At 39.2% G+C, this 20,939-nt stretch overlaps 1 protein-coding gene across 1 annotated transcript in view; it reads right to left on the bottom strand.

Annotated features, from left to right (window-relative positions):
• The window catches only part of dnah7 (dynein, axonemal, heavy chain 7), a 171,193-nt gene that overhangs the window by 120,713 nt on the left and 29,541 nt on the right, over positions 1-20,939 (bottom strand). The window contains exons 21-25 of the mRNA XM_036561847.1: positions 16,549-16,747; positions 14,574-14,714; positions 13,090-13,302; positions 9,916-10,025; positions 62-230 (exon numbers count right to left, since the gene is read on the bottom strand). Of these exons, the coding sequence (XP_036417740.1) occupies positions 62-230; positions 9,916-10,025; positions 13,090-13,302; positions 14,574-14,714; positions 16,549-16,747 (832 nt within the window). The remainder of the gene's footprint in view (positions 1-61; positions 231-9,915; positions 10,026-13,089; positions 13,303-14,573; positions 14,715-16,548; positions 16,748-20,939) is intronic.

Here is a 20,939-nt window from a genome sequence, read left to right as displayed (position 1 = left end):
AACAAATTCCAAAACCATAGAGTAAAATGAATAATTACTTTTATGGTGCTATTTGCCTCACCTTAAAGAACTTGCCCAGAGCGATGTAGTCGAGGCCGTCGGAGCAATTGAAGACCACGCACTGCTTGGCCACAGCTTTGGCCAGATCTTTGGTGGTTTCAGTCTTCCCTGTACCTGCAGGACCCTCAGGAGCCCCTCCCAAGTGCAGGTGCAGTGCTCCAAATAGGGTTCTGAGATTGGAGACAGGAAAGGAAAAGCAAGAAGTTTCAAACAGAAGAGCAATTGTTTGTGTGTTTCTGTAAGTGTATTTTCAGTTTAAATGACTAGCTGTTCCAGACATGCCAAAAAGCCTGACCCTATAAGTACCTTATGACTATTAGGAAACAAGGACACACAGCGTCATTAATGCAAAGCACTGCTCTTGTGAAGCATTATAAGCAATTTGACTGCTGATGGCGCCCTCTTGTGGACAACTTTTTGCCTCCTAAATGTGAGTGAGTACACTGTAAAAAAAAAAACATATATGTTTATATTACAGCTTTATCATGTTAGAGAAGTAATGTAACGTAGCATTGCTAATTGGTACAGCACGATGTGTTTGCCTGGGCTGTGAATCAAACCCTGCTGAGCAGAGGTGTTTTCTGCTGTGCTATACAAACTGCAAGTGAGAGACCAGATGGTGATGTTTTTATCAAGCACACCTGGTCTCAACAAAGTATTTCATAAATACATTTTTGTCTTAAAACTCTTGATGATATATTTAATTCAAAGCATACGGAATTCCATGGGGAACAGACCTCAAGCCACATCCAATTTATAGCTGGGTCGTTAATGCGCCACCACATGGTCTTGTATCAACTATATATTCTCACCTTACTGAAACGTTGTATAAGAAGCTCCCAATTCAGTCTATCTGGGAAAAGGAACTATCTGTTAATTCAATTGATTGAAACATAGTATGGCGAAATATATTTCATGCATCAAAGAACCCCAATCATCAACTGATCCATTTTAAATATTGTCATAGGTTATATTGGACACCACGAAAACGCTTTCTTACAAAAACTGCAGTACATCCCTACTGCAACTATTGTCCACAACAACCAATTGGAACTTTTTTGCACATGGTGTGGGAATGTGGGGATGTTAATGACTTCTCGATAAAGGTTACTACCATATTATCTGCTCTGGTTGGACAAGAAATTCCCGTTGATCCAGCTGTATTATTGCTAAATGATGACTCCAATTTAAACTTAACAGGCAAACAAAGGAAGATGTGGCTCACTGGTTTAACATCGGCTAAAAAATTACTGCACAGAGGTGGCTTCACCCACATAATCTAAGTGTACGACATTGGCTATTTCAACTGCATGACATAGTTATGTTAGAATTGGCCACAGCTAGGATTAATAAAGTTAAAACATCTACTCTTGAGACATGGAAACAGATTTGTTGTGATGTGACAAAAAGATTGGAACAAAGGCTATGAGGTACATCTTGTAAGCTAACATTCTTTTTTCTCTCTTTTTTAAACTAAATCACTAAATCTTACTTAGTAAATAGTATAAAGTATGTACAGGAAATAGGAATGGATGGACCAGTGGGACGGGGAGGGATGGGGTGGTAAGGGTTTGATTTCCTGTAGTTCTGTAATTTTGTGATAAAATGCTGCTTGATTAACAGGAAACAAATTTAAAAAAATAAATAAATACATTTTTGTCTTTAGCTAACAACGGTAATTGGAATGGTGTAGTGGGTAACAATCCTGCCCTCCAACCAGCAGACTGGGGTTCGATTCTCTGCTTGGGACAGAACCAAACGTCCTTGACTCCAAATGCTACGTTAGTTACCTCAGTAACATGATTAAGCATTCTGTATGTAATATAGGCTGTTTCCCCTTTTAAAAATTGCTGTTTTATTGGCAGCCTAAAGTTAAAAGAACAACCAAATCTAAGTTAGTTAAGCAAATCAACCTTAGTAAGAGTGATTACAAAAACTGTTGTTGAGGAAACTCAAAAATCTTAGTGCATCATATTGCCTTGAAATTGAGTTCACTCAACAGTATGTATGTGAGAGAGTGAGGGGAGGGTCCATTAGGTGCTTCACATCTAAAAAGGTGCTATAATTACTCATAGAAATAGAAAATGAAATTAAAAGTAAAGGCTTTGTACTTTGCACTGCCTTTTTATTCCATAAAACTATGCAGGACTCAATGATTTTTGTGCTTAACACATAGTATTACAGTAAAACAGAGTTTACTTGTAGTTGCCAGCTTGTTTTTCCAAATAATTATTGAGTTAAGTGGTATATTATCATGTCCTTTTTCAGCTTAATGGATAGAACTTGTTAGGTTCAGCATTTTACCCAAAATAATTTTTGTATTTCACACTTTATGCACACACTTGTTAATTTCTACAATTTAAGGAACTGTAAAAGGAATTGTTACCTTCTATATATGTTTAATCTTAATAAGAATGTTCTCTAAATATGTAAATGTTGAAGAAATTTCCTTTGTCTACATCATAATTCTGTTTTGCTCAATGAAAAAGTGTAAACTTGGTGTTATTTTGTGCTGCACAATCATTTGTAGGTGTTTCCCTCTCAAAGTGTTGGGAGGAGATGAACATTAAAATGAAAATATTAAAATGAGTCATTTCTTTGCCAAGTACCAAGTATTGACCAGTAAATACTGACCTGATGACTATGTGCACTTTTTAACCCCTGTGAAAAGTTTGTTTGTTAAAAGTTTGGTTTTTTTTTTAGTTATTTTGACTCCAAATAATGTGTGTTGAAATAATGTATGTCAAAATAATGGCTTATCTCAAAATAATGACTCATAATTTCGAAATATACTTATTAAATATACTTACTTAGGTAATAACTCGCTATTTTGATATTGAGTTCAGGTCAAATTATGTCAAATTCCTGAGAAAATAAGTCATTATTTTGACAGACTAGTTCAAAGTACAGAGAAAACAAGTCAGAATCAAAATAAGAGTTTATTTTTGTCATATGTAAATTATGAAGCTGCACCTGTGCTCATTAGCATGAACGTTCTCTGTATTTAACTCACCGAGTAGACAGAATAAGGCCCAATACCATTTCATCCCTTGTCTCTACCACTTAGCCCTTAGTCCTTTGTTTTGCATGTTCACGTCTAGGGGTAGGGTGTCCCGTTTTTTGTTAAGATAGAGGGGTAGGACGAACGGTTAGGGCTACATGGCCCCCAAAAAAGAGGTTTTTCAGAGGCACTCTCCAAACAAAGATTTATGAGAAAAAAAAAACAAAAACGGCAAGATAGCTGCACAAGCACAACCCACAAATGTAAGTATCTTCTTCGTTCTTTTCTTCATAACAAGCATAAAATCGTTAGTAATTTGCTAATGTCTTGGTAGCTAGCTAACTAAATTTCCTGTTCCACTTTAAATAGTCCAGCAGTACCGACACCTGAAGCGCCAGAATGTAACTGCTGCTCCATTTAAGGTGGAACTGGAAAATTCGGACAAGAAACTGGCGAAGAGCTGAATTCAGCTTCACATCACCAAAGAACTGGGGTCGGCAATAATAAATAATTATCACATCCTCCCTCTTTGAAGGCATATGATGTCATAAATTTAACTAAAGCCGAGCAGCGAGGTTGCTGAACTTTACCCTCCTTTGCTATCACTGCAGACTGGCAGGGTCACCTACAGCTAGTGGCCTGTCAATGAAGTAATCATCATCATCATTGACCGCTTAGTCCAGATAGGGTCACGGTAGCAGTTGGGAGGGCAGAGTCCCCCGCAACTTCCTCCAGCTCATTCCCGGGGACCCCAAGCCGCTCCCAGGCCAACTTGGAGATATAAGCCCTCCAGCGGGTCCTAGGACGACCCCTAGGTCTTGCGCCAGTAGGCCGTGCCTGGTATACCCCCACCGGGAGGCATCCAGGGGGCATCCAGATCAGATGCCCGAACCACCTCAACTGGCTTCTCTCAATGCGGAGGAGTAGTGGCTCTACTCCGAGCTCCTCCCGGATGACCGAGCTCCTCACCCTATCAAGTAGAGTGTAGCCCGCCACCCTGCGAAGAAAGCTCATTTCCGCCGCTTGTATCCCATCACTCGTGAACAAGACCCCGAGATACTTAAACTCCTCCACCTGGGGCAAGTCCTTTCCCCCTACCTGGAGTGGGCATGCCATCCTTTTCCGGGCTAGGACCATGGACTCAGACTTGGAGGTGCTGATCCGCATACCAACCACTTCACACTCAGCTGCAAACTGCTCCAGTGAGCGCTGGAGGCATGCGATCCAGCCAAAGAAGAACATCATCTGCAAATAGCAGAGATGCCACCGTCCGGCCTCCATACATAATGCCTTCCTGACCTCGGCTACGCCTTGGCACCCGGTCCATGAATATCATGAACAGGAGTGGAGATAAGGCACAACCTTAGCGAAGTCCAGTGCTAACACTGAAAGAGCCTGACTTAATGCCGAGTATATGAACACAGCTCTCACACCGGAAGTACAGAGATTGAATGGCCTGGAGTAGGAGCCCCAGCACCCACGGAGGACCTCCCACAAGATATCTCGGGGAACACGGTCGTAAGCCTTCTCCAAGTCCACAAAACACATGTAGACTGGGTTGGCAAACTCCCATGCCCCCTCAACAATCTGTGAGAGGGTGAAAAGCTGGTCCATTGTTCCACGGCCGGGACGGAATCTGCATTGTTCCTCCTCAATCTGAGGTTCAACTATCGGTCGAAGTCTCCTTTGCAGCACCTTGGCATAGACTTTCCCAGGAAGGCTGAGCAGTGTGATACCCCGACAGTTGGCACACACCCTTCGGCCCCCTTTCTTAAAAATAGGGACCACCACCCCGGTCTGCCAGTCCAAGGGTACTGTTCCCGAGGTCCATGCAATATTGCAGAGGCGTGTCAGCCATGACAGCCCCACAACATCCAGAGCATTTCTGGATGAATGTCATCCACGCCCGGTGCCTTGCCACTGAAGAGCTTGCCAACTACCTCAGTGACCTCCACCAGGGAGATTGAGCTTGACACGCCAGAAGCCTCTGGGAGCCTCAAGGGAGACATGTCTCTCGGATTAAGGAGTTCCTCAAAGTGCTCCTTCCACCGACCGACAATATCCTCATTTAAAGTCAGAGTTTCTCCACCCCTGCCGAATACAGCTTGGGCAAAGCCACCCCGGACAGTTGTCCAGAACCTCTTTTTCCATGGCCTCACCAAACTCCTTCCATACCCTGGATTTTGCTTCCATCACTGTTGCCACTGCCACCTTTTTTGCCTGTCAGTACCTATCTGCTGAGTCGGGAGTCCTCTGGGCCATCCAGTCCCTAAAGACCTCTTTCTTCAGCTTGACGGCCTCCCTCACCACCGGTGTCCACCAGGGGGTTCTTGGGTTACCGACCTGACAGGCACCCACAAGCTTTTGGCCACAGCTATGCCTGGCAGCTTCCACAATGGAGGTTTTGAACAGGGTCCATTCAGACTCCATGTCTCCTACCTCCTGCCGGACATGAGAGAGCTCTCCCGGAGGTGGGAGTTTAAATCATTCCGAACAGGGGCCTCCGGCAGTCATTCCCAGCACACCCTCGCTATTCGCTTGGGCCTACCGGGTCTGACCATTAGTCTTCCCTGCCATCTGATCCAACTCACCACCAGGTGGTGATCAGTCGACAGCTCAGCACCTCTCTTCACCCGAGTGTCCAGAACATATGGTCCCAAGTCAGATGAAACGACAACAAATTCTGATCATTGACCTTTGACCCTAGGAGCTCTGGTACCATGTACACTTACACCCACACCTGCCCAGCGCCTCTCACCTGAGTAGGAGAGGGACCAACCCCTATCAAGGAGTTTGGTTCCAGAGCCGACCCTGTGGGTGGTGGTGAGCCCAACTATATCTAGTTGGTACCTCTCAACCTCTCACTCAAGATCTGGCTCCCCCCCCCCAGTGAGGTTACATTCCACGTACCAAGAGCCAGTTTCTGCCGCAGGCGTCTATGCCGCCAAGGGCCCCCCGCCACCTCACTGCCACTGCCTATACAGCACTGCACTGGTCCCCCATGCTGGACCTTGCAGGTGGCCGGCCCACATGGTCCCCCCACGTTGCCTTTTTGGTCTGAGCCCGGCCGGGTTACGTGGGCTGCCCGGCCACCAGGCGCTTGCCGTGTAACACTACCCCCAGGCCTGGCTCCAGGGGTAGGTCCATGTAACCCTCTCCCGGGCAGGGTACACAGTTTTCTGTGTCCTTTTGTCATGGAGGATTTTTGGATTGAGTTAGTCTGGGTCTTCACTCCAGACCTGTTTGCCCTGGAAGACCCTACCAGGAGCATATTGCGACTTTACTCTGAAGATCCCTAGACCACACTCTTCCACCATGGCAAGGCCCCGATCCAGGAAGGGTCAATGAAGCAATGTTCTTTTTTATTTGAGGGTTGTCCCATTTCGTAGGGGAAGATTTCAACCACTACCCATTTTAACTCAGTTCCAGAAATGGGATTGGGCCAAAGTATACCTTTTTTCTTAATAGACATTTAATAGATATTTGCTTGCACCACTAGTAGTTACCTGAAGCACCCTTTTACTGAATATTTTTACAAACATTAAAAGAAGTGTCAATTTCTCCAGATAACATACTTTAAAAAACGGTTTTCCAGTAAACACTGCTAATGCTTGGCTAGCTAATCAGTGAAGCCTTTAGCTTAGCAAAGCCTAATTGGCAGAGTATTCAAGGCCACTCTAGTTGAAAACCCTTGAGAGCTCTGGTTTCATACAGGCTAGATTCCTTAATATTCTTTGAGATAAACATCAGTGGAATAATTTATGGAAAAGTCCTCATAGGTCCCAGTGAAGCAGGGGTCTCAAACTCAAATTACCCAGCGGCATTAGCCAGGTGGTCTTCCCCAGTGAGGGCTAGTTGAAAAAATGCATATTTCTTCCAAGTATGAATTTAAACTACATAACACATACACTCACATAAATGCATCCTAGTCAACAAATTACTAGCAATTCTTCTGTGACCACAAACCACAACGATTACTATTGGTACTAGCACTACTACTACTATACATATTCCAAAGTACAACAGATATTGCTTCAGTGTCTGTCATACTCAGTGTCTGTCATACTGTGCACAAACCAAAGAAGAAGTTATTCTACTGCAGTAAGTAAAGGTCATTTACAGCCAAAGTTGCCAAATCGTTTAAAAAATGTAGTATTATTTGCATGCTAACTAACTGACTTGTAAGTCTACCTGAACGATTTATAAAATGCTTATTATCAATAATCAGATCATAAAAACAGCAACCTTTGGTATAACGTCTTTCATACTATGAACACATGAAAGATCAGGTCCAATAACTGCAAAATCTTGAAGTAATCTGCAGCCAAAGTTACCAAATTTAGCTAATTTGTACCTCGTCTGATTGCCTCATCAGTCAAATTCAACACATTATAAAATAAAAGTAGATCAAAAAAACACCACATCATAGTGTAAAATCTGTCATACGAATGAACATATGAAAGATGAAGTCCATTTACTGCAGCATTTTAACATAAAGGCAGCCAAAGTTACCAAAACAGTTCATTAACTTTGTAATTTCCACTCCATCCAAATGACCCATGAGCCAAATTCAACACATCATACTATGACTGTTACTAGTAATTAGACCAAAAAACAGCAAATTTTGGTTTAAAGTCTGTCATAATATGCACAAACCAAAGATGAAGTCCTTTAATTGCAGTATTTTTAAATAACTGGAGGTCAAAGTTACCAAATCAGTTTAAGCTTTTTCATTCCATCTGATTGACACATGAGTCAAATTCAACACATTATGAACTGGCCATTACTAATAAGCAACTTAAAAATGCAACAGTTTCATTTAAAGTCTGTCACAATATGCACAAACCAAAGATCAAGTCCATCTACTGCAGCTTTTTCAAAGTACAAGACAGCCCACATTTACCAAAACAGCTCATTAGGTCTGTAATTTGCACCCCATCCAATTGGCTCATGAGCCAAAAAATGTTATGTAGCAAAAGACTGTCTGACTGACATGAAATTTGTTTATGCTGCTACTTCATCCTGTTCTGAATCAGTTTCTATAAGATACATTAAAACATGTCTAATTGGAGTTCCACAGGAATTTGAAATTTTTCAATCACGATTAAACTTCATATGCATGTACAAATGTTTACTGACATGTATCCGAGGAGGGTCGTAACCAAAATAGCAATGTTGGGTGTGCTTGTAAAGAAAGTTTGGACGCCGCAAAAATGTTATATGTTACTGTTATTTCAACCGCATTTCCAAAAAAGTTGGGACGCTGTGCAAAATGTAAATAAAAACAAAATGCAGTGATGTGCAAATCAAATGTCGAAACAGGGACATTTTATTGTTTTTTGAAAAATATATGCCCATTTTGAATTTGATGCCAACAACACGTTCCAAAAAAGTTGGCATGGGGGCAACAAAAGGCTAGTAAAGTTGTGTAATGCAAAAAAAAAACACCCGGTGGTTAATTGGCAACAGGTCAGTAAAAAGACCGCGTAAAAAAAGAGCATCCCAGAGAGGCTGAGTCTTTTAGAAGTAAAGATGAGCAGGGGATCACGACTCTATGAAAGACTGCACGAGCAAATAGTGCAACAATTCAAGGATAACATTTCTCAATGTAAAATAGCAAAGAAATTTTGTTTTTCATCATCTGCGGTACATAATGACATTAAAGGATTCAGAGAATCTGGAGAAATCTCTGTATGCAAGGGACAAGGCCAAAAACCAGTATTTGCTGGCTGTGGTCTTTGGGCCCTCAGGCACCACTGCATTAAAAACAGACATGATTCTGTAGTGGAAATCACTGCATGGGCTCAGAAACACTTCTGAAAACCACCGTCTGTAAACACAGTTCATCACTGCATCCACAAATGCAAGTTAAAACTCTAAAACGCAAAGAAGAAATCATATCTAAACAGAATCCAGGAATACTGCCACCTTCTCTGGGCCCGCGCTCATTTAAAATACACGGAGGGGAAATGGAAAAGTTTAAAATTCTTCTTGGAAATCATGGACGCTGTGTCCTCCGGGCTAAAGACCATTCAGCTTGTTATCAGTGTACAGTTCAAAAGCCAGTGTTCATGATGGTATAGGGGTGCATTAGTGCACATGGCATGGGTAACGTGCACATCTGTGAAGGCGCCATTAATGCTGAATGATATATACATGGTTTGGTAACATATGCTGCCATCCAGACAACGTCTTTTTCAGGGAAGGCCTTGATTATTTCAGCAAGACAATGTAAAACCACATTCTGCATTTATTACAACAGTATCACCCACTGAAAACATTTGTCATACCATGAAATGAAAAACACAACGACCCCGAACTGTTGAGCAGCTGAAATCCTGTATCAAACAAGAATGGGAAAACATTTCACTTTCAAAACCACAGCAATTAGTTCCCAAATGTTTACAGAGTGTTGTTAAAAGAAGAGGTGATGAAACACAGTGGTAAACATGCCTCTGTCCCAACTTTTTTGGAACATGTTGTCGGCATCAAATTCAAAATGGGCATATATTTTTCAAAAAACAATAAAATTTCCCAGTTTCAACATTTGATATGTTGTCTTTGTAGTATTTTCCTTTAAAAATATGATGCACATGATTTGCATATCATTGCATTCTATTTTTATTTACATTTTGCACAGCATCCCAACTTTTTTGGAAATGAGGTTGTAACTATTGGGCGAAATTACAGTAATAGCTAAGTTAGTTATAGCTAAATTGCAGTCAGTGTACAGCGTTCATGCTGTGTTAGGTTTAAGTTTAAATAGTTCCTCTTGCATGCAGTGCTCTATTAACATATTAATCATCAGCCTAAGATGATTTCATAGAATTTATATTGGGTAAGTTTGTTCTGACCTGTAGCAGCGATCGGTGAGGGGTGTGATGACCAGACGTGGAGTGTTGCCAAGGTACTCATAGCCATAAGCCAGGCCGGCATTAATCATCTTGGTCTGAAGGTGGTTCTCCTACACAGAAAAGGGACAGGTAGAAAGAGTAAACTGAGCTAATAGGTTTAGACATGTTGATATTAACATTAGGATAAATTACTGATATGAAAGAAAGCAATTTTTTGTGACAGATGTGAACTGACTTGATCCAATTTAGTGAGATGGTTCATTCATTGTTTATCTGTACATGGCAGAACACTGATTATTCAAATGAATATTCTTCAGTTTGTTGAAATTTTATTATCCCCTGTTCAACTCTGTTCATTAAGGTCAATTTAAATAATTTCTGCATAATTTATTTGAAAAGAATATTACTTGTGCGTAAATCTGTGAAATGCTTTAATAAGGAGTTCACATGGCTACTGAATGTTCAAGGCTTATGGAACTTGACTTAAATACATGATGAAGGCAGTCATAAGAAGCAGAAAAATATAATTCAACGGTTGTCAACTGGTCATTCAATGTAAACAAATAACAAAGGACAAAATAACAACACAAGATGAATCTTGATACGAAAGAATAGCACAGACTGTCAGTGCCAAATCCGCAGTAGCTGTCTCGAGTGTAATAACATCACCGGTTTTGTTAAAATTATCACTTGGATTGCAAAAGAAGTGGAAAATGAAAAAGTCAAACACTTACAATCCTCAAGATACTTCTTATTCGAAAAAAGCCCTCTAATTTCATTACAAACACATGCAAATAGGAAAAACAGGACTTAAGGAAATAATTGTTCAGTGAAAATGCCAGAAGCATATGTGTAGTGTTATCATCTGCCTATGTACCTGGTAAAAAATTTTGGGCTGTCAAATGAATAAAATAAATAATGACAACTGCGCTGTTTTGTGTAGTTAATCGTGATAAATTGAATTTGTATTATTTGCTCAATTTTTTCCACTTAAAAAGCAGTGCATTTTGTTGAGCGGACTAATCACAATTTATTCATTATTTTCAATAATTCAATAACATCAGGTTGACATGAACTGAATCTCTAGTGAGAGCAACAGTGGTTGCATGTTCCAACTCCTAAGCAATTGGAGCCCTATCGCACCACCACGTCACATTTTGTTTCAAAGAACTGTTACTCCACGCTGTTACTGTTTTTCTTTGTTTTTTTCCCTTTAAGGACTGTCCAGTATCGTCTGTTGAATTACTGATAGTGTGTTTTCCTTGTAAATGATACTGTAGACTCAACATACTTTGATGATAAACAAATTCACAGTATAGCAGTAGCTGGAAATAACTTTAATTTTATAAAGAGAACCATTAATGGAACTTGCCATGAAGAGCTGTATATGAACAATAAGGCTACAATACAAAGGGCTAAAATTAGGAAAATGCAGTAACAGCACTGAAACATTTAGTCATAATAACGTTAATGTGTTATTAACTAATATATATCACTAAAATATATAACATTCTAAAATTTAACTGTAGTATTCCATTGCTAAGAACAGTCAGCTCCACGACCTGCTCCCTGAAATATATTGCCTTACAGAGCTTGCAATCGTTATGAAACAAATTTGATCAAGCTAATCAAGTTTTTAAAGAAAATCTGAAGTACAGAGGCACGTTAGAATAAGACTGTTCTAATGACCTGAGCTCTTCAGCATGGTAGAGACCACCTTGCCTATATTTGAATTTTGCAGAATAATTTTTAACTTTCACTCTTCCTTTTTATTTAAGAAAAACAAAATAAGTGTTTTGCTTGGTATAAAGACTGAGTAATGTCTAAACAATTGTCATAATTTGACTAGAGCTGTCACAATTACTCAATTAAAAAAAAAGACTGCTCAATTGGTTCATAATTTTAATGATAAACCTGAAATCAGCTCATCATAAAGCCATGTTTAGCAGATTCTCCACAAGGGGGCACCATTACAACTGAAGTCGCTGTTATGTGCCTCACTGAAACAGAGGAAAACCCACACCATAACAAATTTCATATACATGAAGTAAAATGAAACTACAAATTTTGTGTATAAGTAAATGTGTATATAAAGAAAGCTATTTTGGTTAAATAGGTCTAGGCTCAGCAGACTGCTATCAGGGTAACTGGATACTCCAATAATATTCAGATAGGCTTTACTGAAGAATCAACCTATGAAGAAAACAATACGCTGCTGAATGTCTGTTAAAAGCTTTGAATTATTCAAATGTCCACACTTAAGTAGAGCTGGCCTAAGTAGTATTAAATCCTGTGTGGGAAGTGAACACCACTGCTACCTTACCCCTAATATAACACTGAAATCTTCAGAGAAGTGGAAATCAGCAAATAGCAGTGGTAATTTTTCTGCATTAAATTCTGCTATATAATAACAAGTGCAGCCATGACGATTACTAGATATCACAAATGGTCAGATCTTGAAGAAAGATATATATATATATATATATAGATATATATATATATATATATATATATATATATATATATATATATATATATATATATGCTCTGTGCATTAGTTTTTCATAGTGGCTATGTTACTTGCTTTATTGTATCAGTAATGTAAAATAACTCAAGTTTTGTATTTTTTTTTACAGTATGTATCATTATAGGTATTTATTATTATGGCACATAGTGTTTCTACAGGCAAAATCACAATTACTGCTGGGACAAAATATTTTAAACACCTTGCTCAGGCGCCAATGACTTTCACACATTACTGTATATGTATATGTGTGTATTTTCAAAGGCTTCCTTTTTGTCTTTTTTGGTAAACACTGACTTCTCAATCAATCATCCAAATAAGTGGTAGAGTACTCAATTACTAATAAAATTGACAGTGCCATCAACAGCTATAAAATTTGACACTTTTCTTTCTTAAACTTCTGTTAAAAGCACATATTGAAAATCTTTTGGCCCAGATGCGGTGAGTGTTGACATCACAACAAGGTATTAAAATGCGTGGGCTCTCCCGTCATTCCCAAGGAAGGACTTTTGACAGCTGTTCCTTCAGTTTTGCAGGTTTTGTGCTCAGTTAATGTTAAAAACACTTTAAAAGGCAAGGTGTCCCCAAACTGTTCATGTCAGTTTGTGCATTACATGTAGAAAAACTTGCATACACATGCACACACTTACAATCCAGTAGTAGCGAAGCTGGCTGAGCCACTCAAAATTGTTCTCATCGTCCACACCCTTCTCAACGAGTGAGGCCAAAACATCTCTAGCATGAACGTCCAGCACCACCAAAGCTCCCAGCGTGACTCTGTTCTGCTTGGACAGCTTCCCCCGCACCAGCGCCACTATATCATCTATCTGAGTGTTGTTCTGATGCAAGTAAGCTTCAAGAGCCTAAGAGAGAAACGAACAGACAAATCTGTTTATTAATTTAGTTCGTAGCCTTGATATTATTGGCACAATAAAACAGTTAAAAAGTACAGCTGCCAACAAAAGCTAAAGCATAGACATATACAACACAAGATAATTTACTTGCATAAAGGAAGGGGAAGGTCAAAGGAAAATAAGTGAAAAAACAGGAATTTTCAAAAAAGAGTTCAAAAATATATTAAAAGATATACATTAAAAGGGACTCAATAATTGTGCATTAAAACTGCTAAGTGGGCTTATTTTTATTTATTTATTTATTTTTTGCCTATTAGTTTGTTGATAAGGATGCTATATCTATGTGTTATTTGCATTAGTAGGTGGAGGTATTCATACAAAAATGCTCTATATACATTCACTGAGCACTTTATTATGAATACTTTCTTTCTACCCTCATTGTCCATTTCGGCAGGTCCATTTCACAATGGATGTGAAGTGGATGAGACACAGCAGTGCTGCTGGAGTTCAAACACCTCAGTGCCACTGCTGGACTGAGAATAATCCATGAACCAAAAATATCCAGGCAATAGTGTGACCGCTGATAAAGGACCACTGATGAAGGACTAGAGGATGACCAACACAAACTGACTTTACATCTACAAGGCTGACCTACAAAGCAGGAGTGTCTAACAGGGTGGACAGTGAGTGCACACAATCTTTAAAAACTCCAGCACCACTGCTGTGTCTGATCGACTTGTACCAGTGCAGCACACACTAACACACCACCACCACGTCAGTGTTACAGCAGTGCTGAGAATGATCCACCACCCAAATAATACCTGCTCCTGATACGCTGCAAATAACAGCCTGTTTTGAATTCATTGTTTTTGTGATGTCACAAAACTCTTTTACATTTTTCTGCCTATTTATATTTTTATATTTTATATTTTATTTATAATTCATCAGTTTTGTTCTGCCCATTTCACATTATTGTTTGTCTGAGAGTGTTTTGTTAATGAAGCACAGCCAATCAGAACAGAGATCAGTCTTAAGGGCAGAGAAACAAAAACAGCCTGTTTAATTGTAAGGGAAAAAGAGAGACTGAAAATGGTCATATGAAAATGAATTCTCAACATTTCTGATACATAAAACCACAAAAACGTTATAAGTGGACCTCAGGAGTAAAAAACAAAATACAAGAAAAACGGAGGATATGGGCTGAGTCAATCTGAAACTGTGGGGGGAGGGGGGTGGGGGTGCTATCAGTGTTACATGGTGAGCTAACAGAAATAACTTGCCTGAGGTCCCTTGGCAATGGCTTCATGAATGTGTTTGGTCCAGTAGACCTGCGAGACACACAGCACCGTCTGGCCCGGCCACTCTCGCACCCAGTTGATTCTCAGGTTTTGTGGGTAAGCCTCAATGGCCTCACCTATCACCTGCACACACCACCACAGAGAAAACATTCAGAAATTTGTTGTGAAGAAGTGAATGTTTATGATGTTACATGAGGTGAACTCTTATGATGAGCACATAAAAAAATATTTATTTGTTCAAAAACCCTCACATTAAAATAAATACACATAAACAAAAAGATACATGATGATTGTGTTAGCTTAACCATTGCCAAAGTTCTCCCCAAGGAAGCCTATTATTTAGTTATTATTCAATACCTAGTTTATTTAATTTTTAACCATTCATTAAATTAAAGTATGGTTACTTTTTCTGTATTTATGCATATTTGTATTCAGGGGCATTGTTCTGCAAAGAAGCAGCTGAACAGTTGTAGTTGTGGGAGGATGTTGATTAAAAGTTTACTGAGATAAATATTAAGTCTTAATCAAAATATACCATATATAGAGTGAAACAGTGAGTAGTTACAGCGAAGATGCCAACCTACAATATAAATTTGTGGCAAACATAGCACAGTGTGATACAATTTCATTAATATTGCTACCTATACTCCACATATGGCCCCAAATTCTCCATTCGGCATTAATTGTTAGAGAAGTAAGGATGATAAAATCAAATTTGGCACACAGTAGATCTGTCTCTTCACAGTTTGTATTAGACACAGATCTAACATGACTCTAAAGAGTTTGAGACTACTGCAGAGCATGAACCCAGAACTGCCTAGCAAAGACTTAGCCCCCATCCATTAATCTGGTGACACCCCTGTTTGTGTATGGATGATTTTACATTTAAAACACATTTTGGACTTTTGACTGATTTTATACTATAGACTAAAATCTTTTTGCTTTTGACTGACCCTATACCTTAATTATCTTTATTTTAATAAAACAAATAACTGAAGATTCCATTTTGTCACTACCAAAACAATCATAACTCTAGCTAAACTTTACCAAATGTTTCAGTAGTGACTTTGTCGTCAGTGACAATTTTAGCTCATTTTGAGCAGAACTCAAAAACCCTAGCCAGCCAAATGACAAGCAAACACAGCTTTGAACAGTTTAACACACATAAAATCAGAATACTTTTCATTAAAACACAAAAATTGCAGAAAATATGTGTTTCAGTAGTGACTATTTAATGTTCCACACTGTTTTTCAGACTTTGGGACACATTTACTTCAAAACTGGGATGTAACTGCTCACCATGTGGCCATGAGGGACAGGGTGAAAGTTTAAAGTTTAAGTTAAAGTTTAAGTTTAAGTCAGTAAAAATTGTTTTGGACTCTGACTTTAAACCAATTAGGTAGAATTATCCATACATATAGTTACTTATTATCTAAATTATTAAGTAATATTAGAAGCTAGCAGAGTTTGTAATGATAGGGTAATTGTATCACTATCAGGACAAGTCCAGGCCATAGGCAAGGCTCTGTAGTACTTTTGCAGACAATAATCCTTTAAATTTACATAATCATCCAAGCTTATTGTGCGCTACAGTTTCTCTAGGTTGAATGGGATTTTTGCCAGCATTCTGTAAAGCATGTCCAAATTTGTAGCTACAAATGAATGCGGAACATGGATTGGTTCATTAAAGACGGTATGTTCTAACACGGACTGAACACAGTTCTTTGAAAAGCTGTTTGGAACTCTTCTGCATGAACAAGGCTGAAGTACTGAAGGTTCAGTGACTTTGAAAAAGACACCTAATTAACTTCCACACTTTCACCAGTTCTTCAACTCATCTAACTGACTGTGCTCAGTGGGCTGATTTATGGGGACCTTTCTGTGCGCAGCTGTGCCTTTTCCCCATTAAATTGATCCTGAATCGAACTGCTCCGAAGCTCTAAGCAGAGTCTAGCACCTTATGTAAGGACTTCAGCATGCCAGACTCCAGCTCCAGCAGCCACTTCTCCACCTGACCACGGGCTTTGGAGGTGGAGATGGTGTCCAGGAGGCCCACCACCTCGCCCTCACTGCTCTTCATATGGGTGATGTCCAGTACATCTGTGAATACCACGCTGGCTATGCCTTCAAAGCACTTCTTCAGGTGGGGCTGCACCCTGGAGGACACAAAGGAGAAGTTAATCTTACAAGTTCTTACTTAGCGATGCAACAAAATGAATATTCAAATTCAGGACACACAGATTACATAAAATAAACGTACTAAATGTAATGTAAGCTATAGCATGTTCCATGAAAACAAGAGTGCCATTTTTTACCATTTTTGGTGGTCAAAATTTCAGCACCTCCCTTCTGTTAGCATTTACACTGGCACAGCCTTTAAAGACTGTCAACAAAGTTTGGAATGACCAAGGTAGTGTTCATTGTTAAAAGTAACACTTCTAACATAGTTCTTGATTTGAACCTACAGTTCTAGCTAGCTCTTCATTTTACTATTTAAAAGATTTAAGCCACAATATATGGACAAATGAATGTGGACAGAAGAGAACATGACATCAAAGTAACAAAAGCAGTCTTTTTGGCTGTTTATAAATGTTTATGTAGGTTTATGTCAGTTGTCATCGATACAGAATGTACACTGAATGTAAATGTAATTCATGCAATAAATTATGTCACTATGTAATTGTAAAAAAATTATATGAATTGACTTTACAGTAGAGATGTAAACAAAGTCATTCAGCATGGTTTGGTGTGAAACTGTTCACTGTAGAGACTCTACAAGTCTACAACACAAATGTAGCCATTTTATTTACTATCTAAAACCACCAGTGAACCTACATGTGTCTTCTCGGTGTTATTATGTAAAGTTGATGATGTTAAAATAGTGGAAAATCTGAAACAAGTAAGTTTTCTTTGGGGACTATTTTGCCTCACAATGCCCTGCATTTGCCTCAAAATGCTTTTTATCTCCCTTAGGTAAAGTCACTGTTTTCGAGTGGACAGTGTCCGCTTATCTATCTTTTTCCAGAAGAGCAGACTTGGTGTCACCATCAAATTCTATCCTCATTTAACCTGGCTTCCCTCCTTTAGTCTGAAGGATTCCAACCCACGCACCTGCATAATGAGCTGCACTGTGAGGTACTTTTCAAAATTCGGCTCTCCGAAAAGCTTGGGAATGGATGCGTGAATGTGGCAGAATTCTCAGATGCAATGACAGTGGGGAGGACAAAGGGATAACGCAAGTATGTGTGAGAGAGAGACAGATATGAATGAGGGAGGAAGAGAGCACAATCAAGAGAGAGCACTAGAAAGAAAAGAAAGAGGGGACGGGGAGGGAGAGAGAGAGAGAGAGACGAGCTTAACCAAGCGAATACAAGATTTGTGGAGGCAAAAAGTCCCTTTGTCTGCACACACATTCATTATTAAACAAATACCTTGGGTGAAATAAGACAAGGCTTGCTTATCAGCCAAGGCCCTGCTCAGGGGAGCCGCGGCAGAGGAAGTAGGCCAGAATGTCACAGGGAGAAGAAGAGATTCTATAATTAAATTCCCACAGTAAGTACAGGATTTTCAGAGGCTCAAAATGAGTTTTCCAAGGCCAGGCACCGCTAAATTGCTTTTTACATGTCCTTGCTCCTCTGGTCCTGCTGAGGACTCACGGCATGGGCAGCGGAGAGATCAGTTTTGCCTAACTCGCCATCAGTGTAGGCAGAACAGGGTGTTGGCTGCGCTTCAAGACATGCCTTAAAAACTAGGGTGCTGAAAAATAAACCCTACATTCTGTAAGGCTTCACTTTAAGGACCAATCTTTGGATGGTACCAAGCCAATGTAGGATGCTACTTGGGACCAACTTTAGGTCAGAGAATTACAGATCGAGTCCATCGTCTCTGTGACCCATACAAGACCCTTCCAAAGCTTTACAAACACTGGTGACTCTGCTGGTGACCCTGTTTAAGTATAATATCACAGCAAAATAGAGATGTTTTTCAGGCCCCAAAAAAGGGACTAAACTGGTACCCTCAAGGGTATGTCTTCAGTACCTTTAGTGAGGGAACAAATTTGTACCATATTTTACTGCAGTTATATTTTTTAAAGACCCTCTTGACTCAAAAATGTCCTTTTTTAAATGGTTAACACATCCTGGATGGCTTATTATGATTATATAGACTGATATTTGTGTCATCATATTCACATTTCTCCATTATCATTTCATATCAGAAATGTTATCTGTGGGTGACAGGTCTGGACAGCAGGCAGGCCAGTTTAGCACCCAGATTCTTTAAATACGGAGCAATGCTGTTGTAGTACATGCAGAATGTGGTTTGTCATTGTCTTGCTGAAATAATCAAGGCCTTTCCTGAAAAAGACGTCATCTGGATGGCATTAAACCACCCTGAACATACTTTACCCATTTTTAAGTTGTTACAGAATATAATGATATGATTAAAGTTTGTAGATTACACTTAGAATGCTGACAGTACATATACCAGGTAGCCTAACAAATGAATATAGCTGAATAAAGTTTGAATCAGATAGACTATTTCACATAATAAGGCTGCTGAAGGGAGTTTGAGCTTGAGCAGGCAGCAGGATGAGGGTAAACTTAGAATGATATACTGAGAAAATCATTACTGTAGTCTTAAATTTTTGAAAATGAACCATTGCTAACCAGTTAGGCAGATATAAAGTAAAGTTTTTGTTCCGGAGCATTTGGGTGTTGGGTGATGTTGTTTGTTTCACAGGGCTGAAGTTGGCTTTCTACCCAAATTTTCTGTTCCATCTTAAATAATGTAGCATTTGCACAGGCACTAGGATGTGGGATGGATCTTTTCAACAAGGTTTATTCAGGCTAACTGAAGCTTCATTAACGCCAAGTATCAAGAAAACCTGTATATTCATCCGTGAAGCTGTTAGCTTAGATTACTTCTGCTTTAATAACCTTGTTAGCACTAGAAGCTAACGTAGGCTTAGCAAGAATGCCTAAACAGTTTTATACACATTCATACAAGTTCATTTCAGCTCACTGTAGCTTCACTGATGCAAGTTTAGAGAATGCTAGATGGTAAAAATGAGTTAGTTTGACTGGATTATAAGCAAAGTTGTCTGGCATGTTAAAACTTAGAACCATCTAAATCACTGTTTACCGGTAGCCAGCAATTATGTAAAACTGGTGTTGTTCAGATGAGACTTTAGTACTGTTTAACCATATTATCTATGCAGTGACTTTATTAAGTAGACCAAGTACATAACCAAGCCCACCTCAAGCCCAGTAGACTTTAACAGAGAGCAGGATGATTTGACTAAACTTTTATCTTTTATTTAATGTCATCTATTAACTTTATTCAGTCATATAAGGTTTACTGGTACATAAGCTTAAACTGGTATAGAATCTTTACATTATGAGCAGATTCTTTAAATGTTAAAAGTTTTCCAGACATATACATAGCAAGTATATATGTAATATATCGCTGCTGTCGGAACAAAACCTTGTATCTCCGTTTTTGTCGATTTTGAGTTTTTGTCATATTCTGAAAATACCTTTTGCCCTTTACATCGTGTGTAGATTTCATGATAAATGAACAAAAAGAAAAGACCCAAAATTACTTGGAAAAAAGTCTGGTTCCATTGACTTACATTAAAAGTAAAGTATGCTTTGTCCTTCTCCTGTAAAGTTATCACTTTGGAGATACAAGCTTTCATTCCAACAACAGTGATATATGTAATATATATATAATATATATGTTTACACTTCTCACTTACAAGAACAATTCTTCAAAGAGCATCATTTGAACCTGGAAAGTTCTTAGGGACTCAAATGTGGTTGTTCTATATTGTTGCTTCAAAGAACCCTTCATTTTTAATGTAAGGAGCCAGTGAGTCAGAGTGAAATGTTATTTACTTATCCAGGTGGGTAAAAACTTTTGAGTTCGGACTATGATGAAAACTAAGCAAAGTTTTATCAGAAATGCCAACGAAGAGACATTATGAAGACATGGACGAAAGCATCAATCGTGCTCAGCAAAGAGCAAAGATGAGTGTTGATTTTGATGTGGGAGATGATTATGGAGGTGGAACAAAAACACTTTGGGTGAATGTCATAAAATGGGGCTCAAAGGTTCCATTCTGCTGGAGAGGGTTTGACAATCATCTTATCAAAGTTACCAGCAAGATCACAACATGTACACACAGTTATATAATGCCTATATACAGTTTTGCTGTAGTTAGTCACAGAAGCCTACTGTCTTCCAAGCGCTAATCCCTCTGAAACCAAAGGGCTTTAATTATTGGCCTTTACGAGGAGTCACACCTTCAAACCAGACTGCAGGGACAGCACAAATTCCTATGCTTTC

Source organism: Colossoma macropomum, unplaced genomic scaffold, assembly GCF_904425465.1.
Source record: "Colossoma macropomum unplaced genomic scaffold, Colossoma_macropomum, whole genome shotgun sequence".
Classification (NCBI taxonomy): Eukaryota; Metazoa; Chordata; class Actinopteri; order Characiformes; family Serrasalmidae; genus Colossoma; species Colossoma macropomum.
Note: the sequence above shows the minus strand (reverse complement) of the source record. Positions and strands in the feature narration are given on the sequence as shown.